The sequence below is a fragment of the Neoarius graeffei genome, chromosome 14 (assembly GCF_027579695.1).
Source record: "Neoarius graeffei isolate fNeoGra1 chromosome 14, fNeoGra1.pri, whole genome shotgun sequence".
Lineage (NCBI taxonomy): Eukaryota > Metazoa > Chordata > Actinopteri > Siluriformes > Ariidae > Neoarius > Neoarius graeffei.
Window position 1 is genome coordinate 53197544 of NC_083582.1, and position 16553 is coordinate 53214096.

A 16553-nucleotide genomic window follows, 5' to 3' on the forward strand; every position below is an offset into this window, starting at 1 on the left:
ATCATGTGAATAAACATATTTTTCTATAAATGATTACGCTCAAGTGTGTTCATTCATCTGTAAAAATACACACGTTTTAAAAATGCTTATAGCATGGATGCTTTTATTTCATAGTTTTTACTTGTCAATTGATTTAAACACTATATGTGTGTCTTACTGCAAATACATTTAAAAGAAGGGTTAAGGCTTGTAAAATATCTCAACCACTGTATGTATAACAATAATCATATTGAAGGGCAGTTAAATAAAGTAAAATAATGTAAAGCACATTTCTCAGAATTATAACTCACTGTGGCCTGGTACTTAGTATGCATACACTTTTAGAAAAACAATGAAAAAAATGAATTGTGATTATCATCAAGCTGTGTAGTCTCTTAGTTTTTCCGAGCTGTAGTTGTGTTGTGAATTAGGTGACTCATTACATGCCTAACATAGTTATTCCCTTAAAATGCCTATCGTATGCACTGAAGATATGAATTTTATATAGGGGCCACAGTCTCCCGGTACTGGGCTAATTGGACCATCCAGGCAGCAAGCAGCAGGAGAAGACTGGTTATTATTTCCAGGATGAAGGAGAGCCATGCCAAGCCCAGTGACCAGCCGAAGGAGGTGTGAACCATGGCCATCTGCTCCAACCCAATCCTCAGCTTTGCCTCCTCCAGAGCTTTTTGGGAATAACTAATGTACAGACTTACACCAGAGAGAGTGAGAAGGCCTGGGGGGGACAGAAATATGGAGTGTATATAAGGATAATAAAACTTTATTTACTATGATGAACCTAATTGGTTAAAGAACATTTAGCATAATCAATTAAGTCAAAGCTTGGGTTACTACCAACAAAGGCATGTCAGAAAAACAAGGCCAGACATCATGATTAAAGATGCTGTCCTATATCCTGACTGCAGACTGGCAGTAGAGATAAAGTATTCACAATCTTGTCTCCCTCTCCTTACCTTTAACCCTAAAGCATGCGTGATGTCCTGTATGCTCAGATCATGAGACAATCTATCTTCTGATGAACGCTAAACACTATTAGGTTCTTCTTGGGAAAAGGAAAAATGTGCCATAACTACACAATCAGACACCTACTGACTTTGTTTCAAACATTAGGGACTACACAAGGCCTTCACAATTTAGTAAAGTACGTAAGTTTGCATATTATTGCTTTCCTACTATTGGATTGTCTGGTTTGACTTTTTTCTCTCAACAAATATATCATTAAGAGCTTATCACAGTAGTTTACTGTAAAAACATTAAAATATCATTAAGGTCTTAACATTAATAATTTTCTATAAATATGTGTTCATCTATGTTCATTCAGATCCAGGAGTCATGAGGCACTGGGCTTCAAACCAAACATAGATAAGAAGCTTGGAATATCAAGGAGATATAATGTAATTTATAATTAATATAATTTGCCTGCGATACAGCAAAATACATCTGTAAATTGTTTGTTCTGCAAACCTCTTTTCATTGTTGGGCATCATAAATTAAAGTGGATTTGAACTTACATTACTGTATTTTGATTATATTCATTACACATTTACAACAAATGTCATGATGTCAAGACCAAAAATACATTCACAAATCTGTACAGCATCTATACAGTATTGTTAAAAGCTTGAAACGCATCTCACATATTTGAGATCTTTAGTACTGCTTGCTCTGTTCACTCAAAATTTGATTAAGATGACTATAACCTTCTATGTCCCTACTGAGCCACATGAGTGCGGATACACCCACCTTCAATCCAACTTATTACTCTGCCAAATTGCCAGTCATCTACGTATTTAATAAGTACACTCAGGAAATGATGGTCTTACTGGCATGTTGAGTCACAAACAAAACACAATCTGACAAGCTGGTTTACTATTTATTAATAGAAAAGGGGCTGAAAGCTTTAAACCAGGCTTGTACAGCTTGTGTGCACTCACATGTACAGAGAGGAGCCCATACTGACCCATCACTAAAGCACTCAGACAGCAGGCATTAGAACCAAATCACCATTAGTGCATGAACTCACATCAAGCTCAACACTAACAAAATGAGATAGAATAAGTACATAAACCTAATTGACAATAAAGGGACAAATTAATGCAGGTTTCAATTAAAAAAGGAGAAACAGAAGAGAAGCAGAGCTTTTGCAATTAGTAATTTGCTCAGCTAAACAGACCATGTGTGTTGCTTTTATATCTTTGGTGCAATCAGACACAAGACCATAAAATGTGGAATATTTGAACTCATGATACATACAGGACACTTTTTTGGTGGAATAAAAACATGTATTCTCTCCCCTTCTAGCAGGTTTCATTCATTTGGTTTGATAGCATGCAATATTGTTAGCATATTGCTTGTCCTACGTGTATTACATCACTCTACCCAATGGAGAATGAGCGTTCAATATGGTTTACGATCTTGCATGTTGTCAAGGCAACATATGTCAGAGCTGATGCGAATATCCAATGTGAAAGTTTTCTTCTGCGCATGCACATTTATTTGTTCACCAGGAAAGAGAAAGACTAGGCTAATCCAGTGTTAAGATTAGCTATGCTATAATTAAGCACTAAATAATTAAACTGAAAACTGAAACTAAAGATGCATTGAACACCCGAAAGGCTACCAAAACTTCATTAGATATTCTTCACGCATATTTACAAGCAGTGGTAAACCATTACGATTAGAGCTGGGACTTCAGCTCAGCCAAAGCTTAGCCAGACACACCAAACAAGAAACAGGGCAAAAGATTTTGCAAGGGATTAGCCGGAGGCTGCCAGGTAGCTTTGCTGTGTGTAGTTATCGATGTTGATTTTAAAAGTAACTAGATAAATTACATCGGGAAATGAATACTTAAGTATGAGTGAAAAATACTGTGGCGAGTGTGCATGGAAGAAGAGTCTGGAGACAGAAATCTTAGTTTCTCAGTCGTTAGCCTGTGCTACTTGCTCTCAGTAGCACTGGCTTGACCGCTTAATTAGCATTCGCTAACACTACTGATGAACACTACACTGGCTGGAAGGTGACTTCACTGCTGCACTGACAGCGCCGGCTCATGGCTAGCGCTGGCCTTTGAGAAGGCCTAGAGTGATACATTTTTGGTCCCTCCCACTATAAATCAAAATCTGATTGGTTACATCATCCGTCACTTCCTACATAAACATACATTGCCATGGCCTTCTGTCCTGGCAGTGAAGTCCTAACCAATGAGTGAGCCAGCTCTAAACTCTTCTCAGCCTAGAGACAACAAACAAAAAATCTCATTGGATAACTCTATTTTAATGTTTTCAGGACAGTAACCCTTTCATTTCTGAAGCAAATTTGATAGAAAATGAGGCCAAATTAAAATTAGAAGAGAATAATTATAACAAAATTATGAAAGAATGAAAGCAATTAAAGCATGAAAGAAATTAAATATAACATTTGAAATGCTGATATGTTTGGGCCTTCTCTGAAGGTCTACAAGGCCCTGATAGCTCCCCTCTGTTTAAAGAGAAAAACATACCAACGGACATCGAAAAACTAGAAGAGAGAGAGAGAGTGTGTGTGTGTGTGTGTGTGTATAATAATAATAAATAACTTTTTTGTGGTATATCAGATATATTCCACTCACCTAGCATGATATTGAACTCATCTTCGACTCGTTTAATATCATGCAAGCTGAGTGGAATATATCTACCACTCAGCGCCAGCCAATATTATTTAAATATTTATCCAAATGCCCACATGTTTGATGTACACAACAAGTAACAGCATTCTGTTTAAATACTGAAGAGTTTGGCCACCTCCATATTTGTGCTTTATGATAAACCAAAGGTGGTCCAATTTAAATTTTTGGTAATCATTATCCTCTTCTGGTTTATTTACAAGGGCAATCCTTCTCTCGCTGATGTAAGGCTTGCTGTGATCATTTGAATCCAATTTCATCATTTACTGTTCTGTTGGACTGTTCTGTCTTGAATACATACAGAAGACTGAAATATTTCAGCAGATTCCAGAAAGAAATAGATCAGAAAAGGACACTAGGAGCTTAATTTGAGTATGAAACACTTATGTGCTCCTGATCATCATCATTGTGATAAGTGCAAAGGATTATTTTCTGGCAGCTTCTCACATTTCATGGCAAAGAGACCTTTATAGTGTATGTATGTCTGATGCATTTGTATATCTTTTGAAAAGGCACAGGCTTTAAAAGGGCTGTTAAGTGTATAGTTAGGACAAATTACTAGTTGTAGTTAAACTGTTAAGATGAATGACTATTCTGTCCAATATATACAGACACCTGATCATCTCTAGAGCTTAGTATAGAAGTACAGCATTTTAAATCCTTCAGATTTACTTAGATTTCTGCATTGATTCATAAAACGTAGTACAATTTTCATGCAAGTCATAAGAAAGAAACAATTCTGCATAAACAAATAACACAAACAATAATAGCTTGTAAGCAAATGCAGTGTTTCTAGAAAGGTGGATTTTGAGCAGGTGTAATCTGTACTTGAAGACCTTGAGCCCAGTTCCTCTTGTCAGCCAATAACAAGAATCTGACAGTATTATGAGCACAGACTCATTGAAACTGGACAGATGAAGATTGGAATAAGACCAGGTGATTTTTCCCCTCTAATCTTCAACTGTCCAGTTTGGGCACGTCTATGCCCATGATAGCCTGAGGTTCCTGTTCTTGGCTGACAGGAGTAGAATAATGTGGCCTTCTGCTATTGTAGCCCATCCACATCAAGGTTTGATGATTTGTGCATGCTGAGATGCTTTTCTGTTCACCACAGTTGTAAAGAATGAGTGAGTTACTATGGCTATGGTGGACGGCACGGTGGTGTAGTGGTTAGCGCTGTCGCCTCACAGCAAGAAGGTCCTGGGTTCGAGCCCCGGGGCCGGCGAGGGCCTTTCTGTGTGGAGTTTGCATGTTCTCCCCGTGTCCGCGTGGGTTTCCTCCGGGTGCTCCGGTTTCCCCCACAGTCCAAAGACATGCAGGTTAGGTTAACTGATGACTCTAAATTGACCGTAGGTGTGAATGTGAGTGTGAATGGTTGTCTGTGTCTATGTGTCAGCCCTGTGATGACCTGGCGACTTGTCCAGGGTGTACCCCGCCTTTCGCCCGTAGTCAGCTGGGATAGGCTCCAGCTTGCCTGCGACCCTGTAGAAGGATAAAGTGGCTAGAGATAATGAGATGAGATGAGACTATGGCTATGTCCACATTAATATATTTTTGTTTCAAAGCACATCACCCTTGCTACATTTATGCCTAGCGCCCATACTACTCTGAAGTTTTTGAACCCTTAAAATGGAGACTTCTGGAAGTGCTGCTGGCCACATTTCAGTTTGAAAACTCTGGGGTTGCATTTTAGTCTGGTCGGGCAGAAAACGGAGATTTTTGGAACCAATGATGCAGACACCCACTTTTGCTTCCTGATTGGGTCTTATTTGTCATGACACATCTTTCCCTGATTTGTCACGCTCCTATTCCCTGAGCCTTTTCCAGAAGAAAACAAACTGGTATGCATTACGCCGGGACATGTGATATACACTTCCAGGCATGTTGGTATGGATAGAGATTATTTCTGATACAGAGCTAAAACACTTGTCTAGACAGAGATTGTTTTTGTTTTAAAATGCTATTTCAAAACAAACATATTAATGTGGACATACGGTAACCTATATTCCTGCTGACAGCTTGAACCAATCTGGCCATTTTCCTCTGGTTTCTCTCCTCAACAAGGTGTTTCCACCCACAGAACTGTCACTCACTCAATGTGTAATCTCTAGAGACTGTCATGTGTGAAAATCCCAAGAGATCAGCAGTTTCTGAAATATGCAAACTAGCCCATCTGGCACCAACAACCATGCCATGGTTAAAGTCACGCAGATCACATTTTTCCCCCATCCTGATGTTTGATGTGAACATTATAAGAAGCTCTTGACCTGTATCTGCATGATTATTTACATTGTGCTGCTGCCATGTGATTGGCTGAGCAGATAACTACATGAATATGCAAGTGTTCCAGTGTTCCCAATAAAGGGGAGAGTGAATGCAATGTACAGGTTTTGGGGCAACATGCTGCCATCCAGATGACATCTCTTTCAGAGAAGGCCTCGCTTATTTCAGCAAGACAATGCCAAACTGCATTCCGTATGTATTACAACTGCATGGCTTCGTTGTAAGGGTGCTAAACTGGCCTGCCTGCAGTCCAGACCTGTCTTCCATTGAAAACTTTTGGTGCATTATGAAGCGTAAAATGCAACAAAGGAGACCCTAAACTGTTGAGCAACTGAAACTGTATATCAGGCAAAAATGGGACAACATTTCTCTTTAAAAATTACAGCAATCAGTTCCTAAACATGTACAGAGTGTTGTTAAAAGTAGAGGTGATGTAACACAGTGGTGAATGTGTCCCTGTCCCAACTTTTTGAAACATGTTGCTGACATCAAATTCAAAATAAGCATCTCATCTCATCTCATTATCTCTAGCTGCTTTATCCTGTTCTACAGGGTCGCAGGCAAGCTGGAGCCTATCCCAGCTGACTATGGGCGAAAGGCGGGGTACACCCTGGACAAGTCGCCAGGTCATCACAGGGCTGACACATAGACACAGACAACCATTCACACTCACATTCACACCTACGGTCAATTTAGAGTCACCAGTTAACCTAACCTGCATGTCTTTGGACTGTGGGGGAAACCGGAGCACCCGGAGGAAACCCACGCGGACACGGGGAGAACATGCAAACTCCGCACAGAAAGGCCCTCGCCGGCCACGAGGCTCGAACCCGGACCTTCTTGCTGTGAGGCGACAGCGCTAACCACTACACCACCGTGCCGCCCAAAATAAGCATATATATTAAAAAAAGACACAATAAGATTTCTCAGTTTCAACATTTGCTATGTTGTCTTTGTTCTATTTTCAATGAAAGATAGAGTTTCCATGATTTGTAAATCATCACATTCTGTTTTTATTTATGTTTCACACAGCTTTAACTTTTTTTTGGAATTGAGGTTGTAGTATGTTTCTAGAACAGTTAGTTCTGGTCAACTAATCTGATTGGTCAAGCGGCGTTCCAAGGCTGCTGATATTTAGTATAACAGCACTGGAACATTTCACATAAAATTCCACTTCCTAGTTCAAAACAGTTACAGGTATCGTAATGTTAGCGACATCATTATCAGACAAGTCAAGTTTATTTGTGTAGTGCTTTTAACAGACATTGCCGCAAAGCAGCTTTACAGAAAATTAAAGACTTTAAACATAAGCTAATTTTATCCCTAATTTGTCCCCAAATTTATTTCCAATTAAGTCAATTGATACTTTCAGGAATATAACATTTTTTAAAATGTGAAAGCTTGCAAGATGAAGAAGAAACAGAAGAAATTATGCCGATTTTACTGGAGGCACCTTTAACGGGAATGTAGTCTAACTCAATTTGAGCTAGCTAGCCAGCTAGCTGATGGGCAATAAAGTGAGTGTGGCTTAGTTGGGATGCTAGTGGAGCAAAATAAACAGAGCATTCTGCCATATTGTGTCACTTCATATCAATTTCTTGTTGATTGACCTGTTGTATAAAAAGCACTATCGCACTCAAGGTCATTCTGTTGTACTAAAATATCAGCATGGCTATAATTTGGTCGTAGTTATGAGACCACAGTACAACAGCATTCAGGGTTCAGTCTGACTCCACTCAATCTGAGGTGCTTTTCACATGTGTTTAGTTACTGCTGTTATTGGAATAAAGACTTTCATGTTTTTTCAACAAGTTCCAAGAAATCCTTTTTTCTCTTACAACCTTTAATGTCTTTATTGAACACATTGATTAACCATTCAGAGTACAGATTTTTTTTTTTTTGGGGGGGGGGAAGAAAAAAAAAAGTATTTAATCACTGGTAGAACATTATTTAACAGCAATAACCTCACCAAGTGTTTTTTCTAGCTGCTGATCAGATTTGCAGTGAATAGTGAGAAGGAATTTTATATCATTCTTCAGTTGGGTGGCACAGTCGCCTAGTGGTTAGCACGGTCGCCTCACAGCAAGAAGGTTCCGGGTTTGAACCCAGCGGCTGGCGAGGGCCTTTCTGTGTGGAGTTTGCATGTTCTCCCCATGTCCTCCGGGTGCTCTGGTTTCCCCCACAGTCCAATGACATGCAGTTAGGTTAACGTGGGGCGGCCTTGGGCTGAGGTGCCCTTGAGCAAGGTACCGAACCCCTGACTGCTCCCCTGGCGCTGTGTGTGGCTGCCCACTGCTCTGGGTGTGTGCGTGCGTGTGTGTGTTCACTGCTTCAGATGGGTTAAATGCAGAGGATGAATTTCACTGTGCTTGAAGTGTGCATGTGACAAATAAAGGCTTAAAAAAACTGTTTGAGAACATTGATATTTTTAGTTTTTGTAAACAAATCCTCCCATTTTCTTATATGTTTCCTGCGGGATGTTAGAAGTTAGATGGCCACCATCCAACTTCAAAGCTTTAGGTGACAGACCCCCAAACTGACATCCTCTAGGAAAATTGTAAATAAGCTCAGCAAGATCTTTTCAAAAGCATTGGTTTCCTCCATAGTGTCCTTCCTCGAACACCATTTTTATTCAGTGAATAAAAATAATTGAAACTAATGACTAATGAAATCTTTAGAACCTGAGACTTTAGAAAACTTTCTGGAGATTTTTGCAGGTCTTTTGGCATTACCCTTGGTTTCTTTTTCACTCCTTCAGCACTACATATTGCTGTGAATTTTGCAGGATGCCCATTTCTTGGGACAGTCGCAAAAGCCCTGAATTTGTCTTATTGTGTAATGATGAACAGCCATGTCTTAAGAAATGCCTTTGCAGCATTTTTCAGCTTCTTGCATCTGTCTTCTTGTAAAGGTCCTATGAAAGTTGTTTTGACTGGGGAATGGTCCACATGTGGAGCTCTTCCTTAATGGATATATGCAGAACCTTTATTTTTAAATAAATTTCTGAGTGGATAGGATCTCCATCCTTGACTCTTGGATGCTGCATAAATGGGAATTAATATATATATATATATATATATATATATATATTTTTTTTTGAGAGTTAAAATCGACCGCAAAGTTGGCATTCGAGCTGCCCCGCTGAGCCAGCCATCCCTGAGTGTGACAGCGGTAACCGGTTGTAAGGCCGAGGCCTTTTACAGCTATAGACCAAAGTCATATAAATAAAAATGTATGGTGAAAGTAAGAAATACCATTACCGACTTGCTCAACTAAGACTGATTTGACTTCATTGATTGTGGGTTGACTCTCATTAAAACAGGATGGGTGCTATAACTTATGCAACATGTACATGCATGCATTTTCACTGATAAAACATAAAAGGCTAATTAAATAATCAGATGAACTGAGACAATCACATTCTGAAGCAAATTAAATAATCTTATACCGGTAGCTTAAATGCACAATACAAGTTACATGTATTAATCTAAATGCAGGTAAACAATGTGTTGTTTTTGTTATCCAAATGAGAGTCGGAGCTTACCCATCTGTGTTCTCGCTTCTTGAAAGCTGATCTTGTGGCCAATAGTTTTGAAACAATCTGACTTTCAGTTGTTCATTAAGTTCTCCGTTCATTCGCTTCTTAAGGGTGAGATGGCAGCAATATCCAGTTTAGAAATAAGACAGCTGCTTCACTAATTCTCTCCATACTGACTACTCTGCCATTACTGCTCGGCTCAGGCAACTACTAAAACCTGGGATGGAACGGGATGTCACCGGTTTTAGCAACAACCGCAGGGAGGTCACTGCCCGAGCGATATGTCACGTCCCGTTCCATCCCGGGTTTTACCAACAACCCTTGGCTCACGCCGGGAAAACTGGTGCGACTAAACTCATGGTCCTTTAAAAATAAATAAATAAATAAATAAATACATACATACATACTTTCCTTTTCTTGTAGTTTTATTTAATTGTTGATACTGCACCCTCTTTCAATACAGACTTATATCCAATGCTCCTCAACAGATCAGAGGTTTTGTACGAGTCCTCAGTAAAATGTGCAGAGCAGAGGAGAGACCACTTCGTAGGCGCCCAATGTGCCCGTGAACTTCTCGCAAAACGCGTCCAAATCTTTGCAGTTTGAACATTCTTGGGCCATGAATGCAACGTAAATCCACCTTCTGTCATGTGGCTGCACTGGCCTGTAACACATCTACATGGCATGGTGATAAATTATCGCAAAATGGAGAATTGGCGTTGCAGTCAGCTCTGTGTTTTAGTATAGCGGAAATGGCGGTGAGACCAATAGACTTCCTGCTGTGACGTTATGGATGTCAAGGTCATTCACTCAGACCGCTACCTATATGAATCACTTTAATTGTAAAAATGACTATATTAGATTTATTGTTCACGCTTAAAACTATTGCTATGCCATTCTTGAGGTCTCAAGGCATTTATAAACGAAAGTGAGGCCATGGCTGTGCGTATATGCTTTAAGAAGAGCAGATGGTCAGTAACCAGAACTAGTGTTTTTTTTTTTTTTTAAATAGGACAGGACACCTCAACAAATCACATTTCCAATCTCATCTCATGAATCAGAACACTTGAATTGGCCTATATAGTTTTGACAAGAACAAGCATTTTTATATTGATGAAAAGCAAAATTATCACAATTTGCTGCTAAGTGTAATAACTTCTCTGGAAAATTACAGAAATGTCTCCTCACTTCACCATCTTTTCAGTAACTAATATACAAGCTGGGGGGAAAAATTCAATAAAGCTGTTAATTTTTCTCATAAGTATTAAAAGATAATGTACTGCAATAACACAGGTCCCAAAACACAGCTCTCAAAAGAACCAATTTACTAGTTGGTTTTCTTTGAGTTAGCCAGCAAAAGCACCATCTTCATAAAGAGATCATGGAAATGTGAAGCAATTAGAATATACAGGATGCTGGTGTAATTAGACATCTATTGCCTTAGAAGGCCAGTTATGAGAAGGGTTGGTTGCTCTCTGCAGTTATGCTTTGATGCTCAGCTGAACACAATAAGTTGCACCAAATATATACAGTGGATATAAAAAGTGTACACACCCCATTAAAATGATAGGTTTTTCTGATGTAAAAAAATGAGACCACGATAAACAATTTCAAAACTTTTCCCACCTTTAATATGACCTATAACCTGCACAATTCAATTGAAAAACAAATAAATCTGTTAGGGGGAAAAACATCTCATCTCATTACCTCTAGCCGCTTTATCCTTCTACAGGGTCGCAGGCAAGCTGGAGCCTATCCCAGCTGACTACAGGCGAAAGGCGGGGTACACCCTGGACAAGTCGCCAGGTCATCACAGGACTGACACATAGACACAGATAACCATTTCACACTCACATTCACATCTACGGTCAATTTAGAGTCACCAGTTAACCTAACCTGCATGTCTTTGGACTGTGGGGGAAACCAGTGCTAACCACTACACCACCGTGCTGCCCCGGGGAAAAACATAAAAAAAAATTAAAAAAAACATAAAATAAGCTGGTTCCATAAGTGTGCACATCCTTAAACTAATACTTTGTTGAAGCACCTTTTGATTTAATTACAGCATTCAGTCTTTTTGGGTAAACACCTGCCATCAATTAAAATGACTCTGATTAACCCCAAATAAAGTTCAGACATTTATTCAGTTGCATCCTCCAGCAAAAGCCAGGGTACACAGAGAGCTTACAAAGCATCGAAGGGATCTCATTGTTGAAAGGTATCAGTCAGGAGAAGGGTGCAAAAAAAATTTCCATGGCATTAGATATACCATGGAGCACAGTGAAGACAGTCATCAAGAAGTGGAGAAAATATGGGGACAACAGTGACATTACCAAGAACTGGACGTCCCTCCAAAACTGATGAAAAGACAAGAAGAAAACTGGTCAGGGAGGCTGCCAAGAAGCCTACAGCAACACTGAAGGAGCTGCAGGAATTTCTGGCAAGTACTGGTTGTGTACTACATATGACAATCTCCCATATTCTCCATATGTCTGGACTATGGGGTAGGGTTGCAAGACAGAAGCCTTTTCTAACAAAGAAAAACATCCAGGCCTGGCTACATTTTGCAAAAAAAAAAAAAAAAATCAACTCTCCCAAAAGCATGTGGGAAAATGTGTTATGGTCTGATGAAACCAAGGTTGAACTTTTTGGCCACAATTCCAAAAGGTACGTTTGGTGCAAAAACAACACTGCACATCACCAAAAGAACACCATACCCACGGTGAAGCATGGTGGTGGCAGCATCATGTTTTGGGGTTGTTTTTTCTCCAGCTGGAACAGGGGCTTTAGTCAAGGTGGGGGGAATTATGAACAGTTCTAAATACCAGTCAATTTTGGCCCAAAACCTTCAGGTGTCTGCTAGAAAGCTGAAGATGAAGAGGAATTTCATCTTTCAGCAAGACAACGACCCCAAAAACGTTTTGAAATGGCCCAGCCAGAGCCCAGACCTAAATCCAATTGAAAATCTGTGAGGTGACCCATGGGCGCCACCGGGGGGGAAAGGTTAGAACAATTCTAGGGGCCCAGCACTGCCATGGGGCCCTTTAAGGGGCTGATAATATGATTTTAATAAGACTTTTGAAATAACAACAATGCAATATTCCATCTGGTAAAATGAGCTAATTGAACAAGGTTGTCTATTTCTTGAGTTCAACATATTGTCATTTAACCCTCCCCCTTTTGCGAAATGGTACGGTCCAGTTCTGGTAGAAGCGCGATGCATTAAATCTGTGTGCTGATCAGTGCAACGCTACTTGCTGCTGTGTCGCGGTGCAGCAGCCAGCCAGCCAGCAGTGGAGTGCGTACAGTCTATGATCGCTAAATATGAAGAATGGCTGTCAAAAACGTAAAGAAAGGCAGCTGAAAGCTGAGAGGGACCGGAGAGGCAGGCAACTGGTCACTCAGTTTTTCCCAAAGAAAGGTAGCTATCGCTCACGTGTGTTCAAAATATTAGCGAATGGTAAATGAACAGTATGAACGTGGTTGGATTAGCCTATCAAGAGAACACTTTTACAGTTTGTACAGTGACATTTTTTCCATTTTAATAACTGAACTGACTTGTGTGATAAACAAGATGAAATATTACGTTATGCTGGTGCTAATAACTAGTGCTAATAACCAGTTTCATAACTAATGGGGTGCCCTAAATATGCACAGATTCAGCCTCAGGGGGACCTCCGCCCTACCAAACCACTGAACCCCCCTTTGGAGAAGGAGGTAAGCAGCAATACAACCCATAAATGCTTTAGGATTGAAGTTTTTAAATGAGCGAGCGCCATATACAGTTTGCTAGATTAAAGTGTTGCTAATAACGGACACCAGTCAAGTGTTTGACATGGTTACGTGTGTGGAATGTTCACATGTTCTAAACCATTGGTTTCAAATAGTCTAACTCTGCTTACGCTCAAATTTCTGTCTAGACACACTTTGCTTTGAACATATTCCCTTTTTGCAGAACAGTACACACAGCTTTCTACCTAACACATAACAATCCATGGGATTTCCATAGGTATTTTGATGCTGGGTAGAAAACTTTTTCTATGATTTATTAGCAGTCACATCACACATTTCACTACCAATTGTCCTAGCACAAGAAGGCATGTGGCAAAATCTTGAATTTTCATTTGTGATTGTAAATGCACCAGAATTAGTCACTGACCAGTTTTCATCTAGTCCCTGGTAGGTTAATACATAAAATGTAATAACAAAGTCACAAACTCAAGGTCCATGGGCTATCAAAAGTCAAATAATGACAACAGTGCAATTGTGACGAGGGTGGGCAAAGTTGGGGGGCCCAAAATTCTAATCTTTCATGGGGCCCAAAATTTCTGGCGGCGCCCCTGGGCGACCTGAAGAGGGCTGTGCACAAGAGACGCCCTCGCAATCTGACAAATTTGGAATGCTTTTGCAAGGAAGAGTGGGCAAATATTGCCAAGTCTAGATGTGGCAGGCTGACAGACTCCGACCCAAAAAGACTGAATGCTGTAATTAAATCAAAAGGTGCTTCAACAAAGTATTAGTTTAAGGGTGTGCACACTTATGCAACCAGCTTATTGTAGGTTTTTTCATGTCCCCCCCAACAAATTTGCTTGTTTTTCAATTGAATTGTACAGGTTATAGGTCACATTAAAGGTGGGAAAAGTTTTGAAATGATTTATCGTGGTCTTTTTTTTACATCAGAAAAACCTAGCATTTTAACGGTAAGGGTGTGTGCACTTTTTATATCCACTGTATAATCAATTACATAAAACAAAATTAGTCTGTGAAAGGCATGCAGATTTACACATGGCTGAAACTTACTACAGAGAAGAAAATAGGATGCAGTTCCCACGAGGAGACATCTACTCTGGGCCAGAGAGCTGGCCATCCCACATATTCCTCCAAACACTAAAAGCACCAAACTGAGAGGCAGCAGGATAGCAACTGCATTATGCATATCTGCATGAAGGAGAATTACAACAGTTTATTAACAGTTATCAACAAAACCTTGCAAGCGAAGAGAAGAGTAATGTACAGCCTACCAATGATGTGCCTATTTGTGCTGTATGTGTGTCAGAGCAGAACGAGCAAGAGCATGTTTGTGTTAAATGACTGCTCCTCTGTGTCAGTGATGTGGTTGACAGTGAGATGAGATCAGCTGCAGTGATTCATTGATCAAGTTGCATATGAGATTGTGCTTACCCTGCATTTGCCTTTCTGCTTCTGAAAAACTTGGCGGATCTCCTGTAAAGGACTGATCATCTGCAGACACATACACCATTACAGGAATAATTATGATTTATTCTCATCTCATTATCTGTAGCCGCTTTATCCTGTCCTACAGGGTTGCAGGCAAGCTGGAGCCTATCCCAGCTGACTACGGGCGAAAGGCTGGGTACACCCTGGACAAGTCGCCAGGTCATCACAGGGCTGACACAGACAACCATTCACACTCACATTCACACCTACGGTCAATTTAGAGTCACCAGTTAACCTAACCTGCATGTCTTTGGACTGTGGGGGAAACCGGAGCACCCGGAGGAAACCCACGCGGACACGGGGAGAACATGCAAACTCCACACAGAAAGGCCCTCGCCGGCCCCGGGGCTCGAACCCAGGACCTTCTTGCTGTGAGGCGACAGCGCTAACCACTACACCACCGTGCCGCCATGATTTATTCTAAGGAAGTAAATAAATCCATGCCCTTTTTAAAGTTATTCATTAGTCCACTTAAAAAAAAAAAGGTTCTTGAGGAACTTAGAAAAGAACAAAGTACCTTACCAGTTTCCACTCCCCAAAGTCCAGAATGCACGTGCTGTGGATCTGTGAGATTCATCCGTGTATCCTCTATAATGTACCAGTACTCGGTTCCGATGGCGAGCGCCAGAAAGCTGAAGCTGAGGATCGCGCTCAGTCCAGCGCAGAGAACCACGGAACCGAATCCAACTCTCATATCGATCAGATTATTATTAGACGCAAAATACAGACCGGTGCCAAAACTTTTGCTCTTCCCATGCAGAATAATGACGTGCAGTCAAGTCAGGCTTCATGCCAAAAATTATTAAAGACGAAATCACTCAAGGCGGGTAATAACGTCATTCCCAGCGATAATAAGCTCCACCCATCCAAGGCTTTCTGGTGTCCAAACATGCGGTTTAATCTCATTTTGCACTTGCACTGCAAAAAATGATCTCTTGTTGAGAGAAAATATCTTTAATATGGGTGAATTTATCTATTATTTCTTATTAGAAGTTTACTGGAACTCAAATATAAGATTATTGAGCTTACTTTGAGACACTTTTACTAATTTCAAGCCTTAAATTTTCTTATTCTATTGGCAGATAATTATGAGCAAAATTATCTGCCACACTCTAAAAAAAATAAAAGGTGCTTCAGTGGTTCTTCAAATCTCTGGATGGTTCCATGGAGAGTCAAAACTCTGTGATGAACCATTACATTATGCGAAAGGTTCTTCACATTGGAAATGGTTCTTCAGAACCTGGCATTCTCTTACCATTTGCTGGTCAATGCACATGGGCTATGTTTACACAAATCTGTCTTCACTGCTCAAACAAATGGTTTAAATGGTTCTTTAAAGAACTGTTGCATGAATGGTTCTTTGAAGCCCTGAAAAAGGTTCTTCTATGGCATCGCCCTGAAGAACCGGTACTGGCCCCATTATTTTTTAGAGTGCAATAGAATAAGAAAATTTAAGGCTTGAAATTAGTAAAAGCGTCTCAAAGTAAGCTCAATAATCTTATATTTGAGTTCCAGTAAACTTCTAATAAGAAATAATAGATAAATTCACCCATATTAAAGATATTTTCTCTCAACAAGAGATCATTTTTTGCAGTGTGGCATCTATTACATCACCTCCTGAAGTACATGCGAGGTATTAAATCTGGACTAACAACTTCTTCTTCTTCTTCTTTTGGCTGCTCCCGATTAGGTGTCGCCACAGCGGATCTTTCGTCTCCATTGCTCCCTGTCTTCAGCATCCTTCTCTACCACATATCCTCTCTCACCACATCCATGTATCTCCTCTCTGGCCTTCCTCGTTTTCGTGTGCCTGGCAGCTCCATCCTCAACATT

General features: G+C 40.2%; 1 protein-coding gene across 1 annotated transcript; it reads right to left on the minus strand.

The window, feature by feature from the left end:
• Positions 1–479: 479 nt before the first annotated feature.
• tmem235b (transmembrane protein 235b) lies at positions 480–15414 on the minus strand. The gene is made up of 4 exons (XM_060939013.1): positions 15243–15414; positions 14664–14723; positions 14283–14420; positions 480–715 (listed from the first exon to the last, which is right to left on the minus strand). Exons 1-4 carry the CDS (start codon positions 15412–15414, stop codon positions 480–482), a joined length of 606 nt encoding a protein of 201 aa, XP_060794996.1.
• Positions 15415–16553: the final 1139 nt, after the last annotated feature.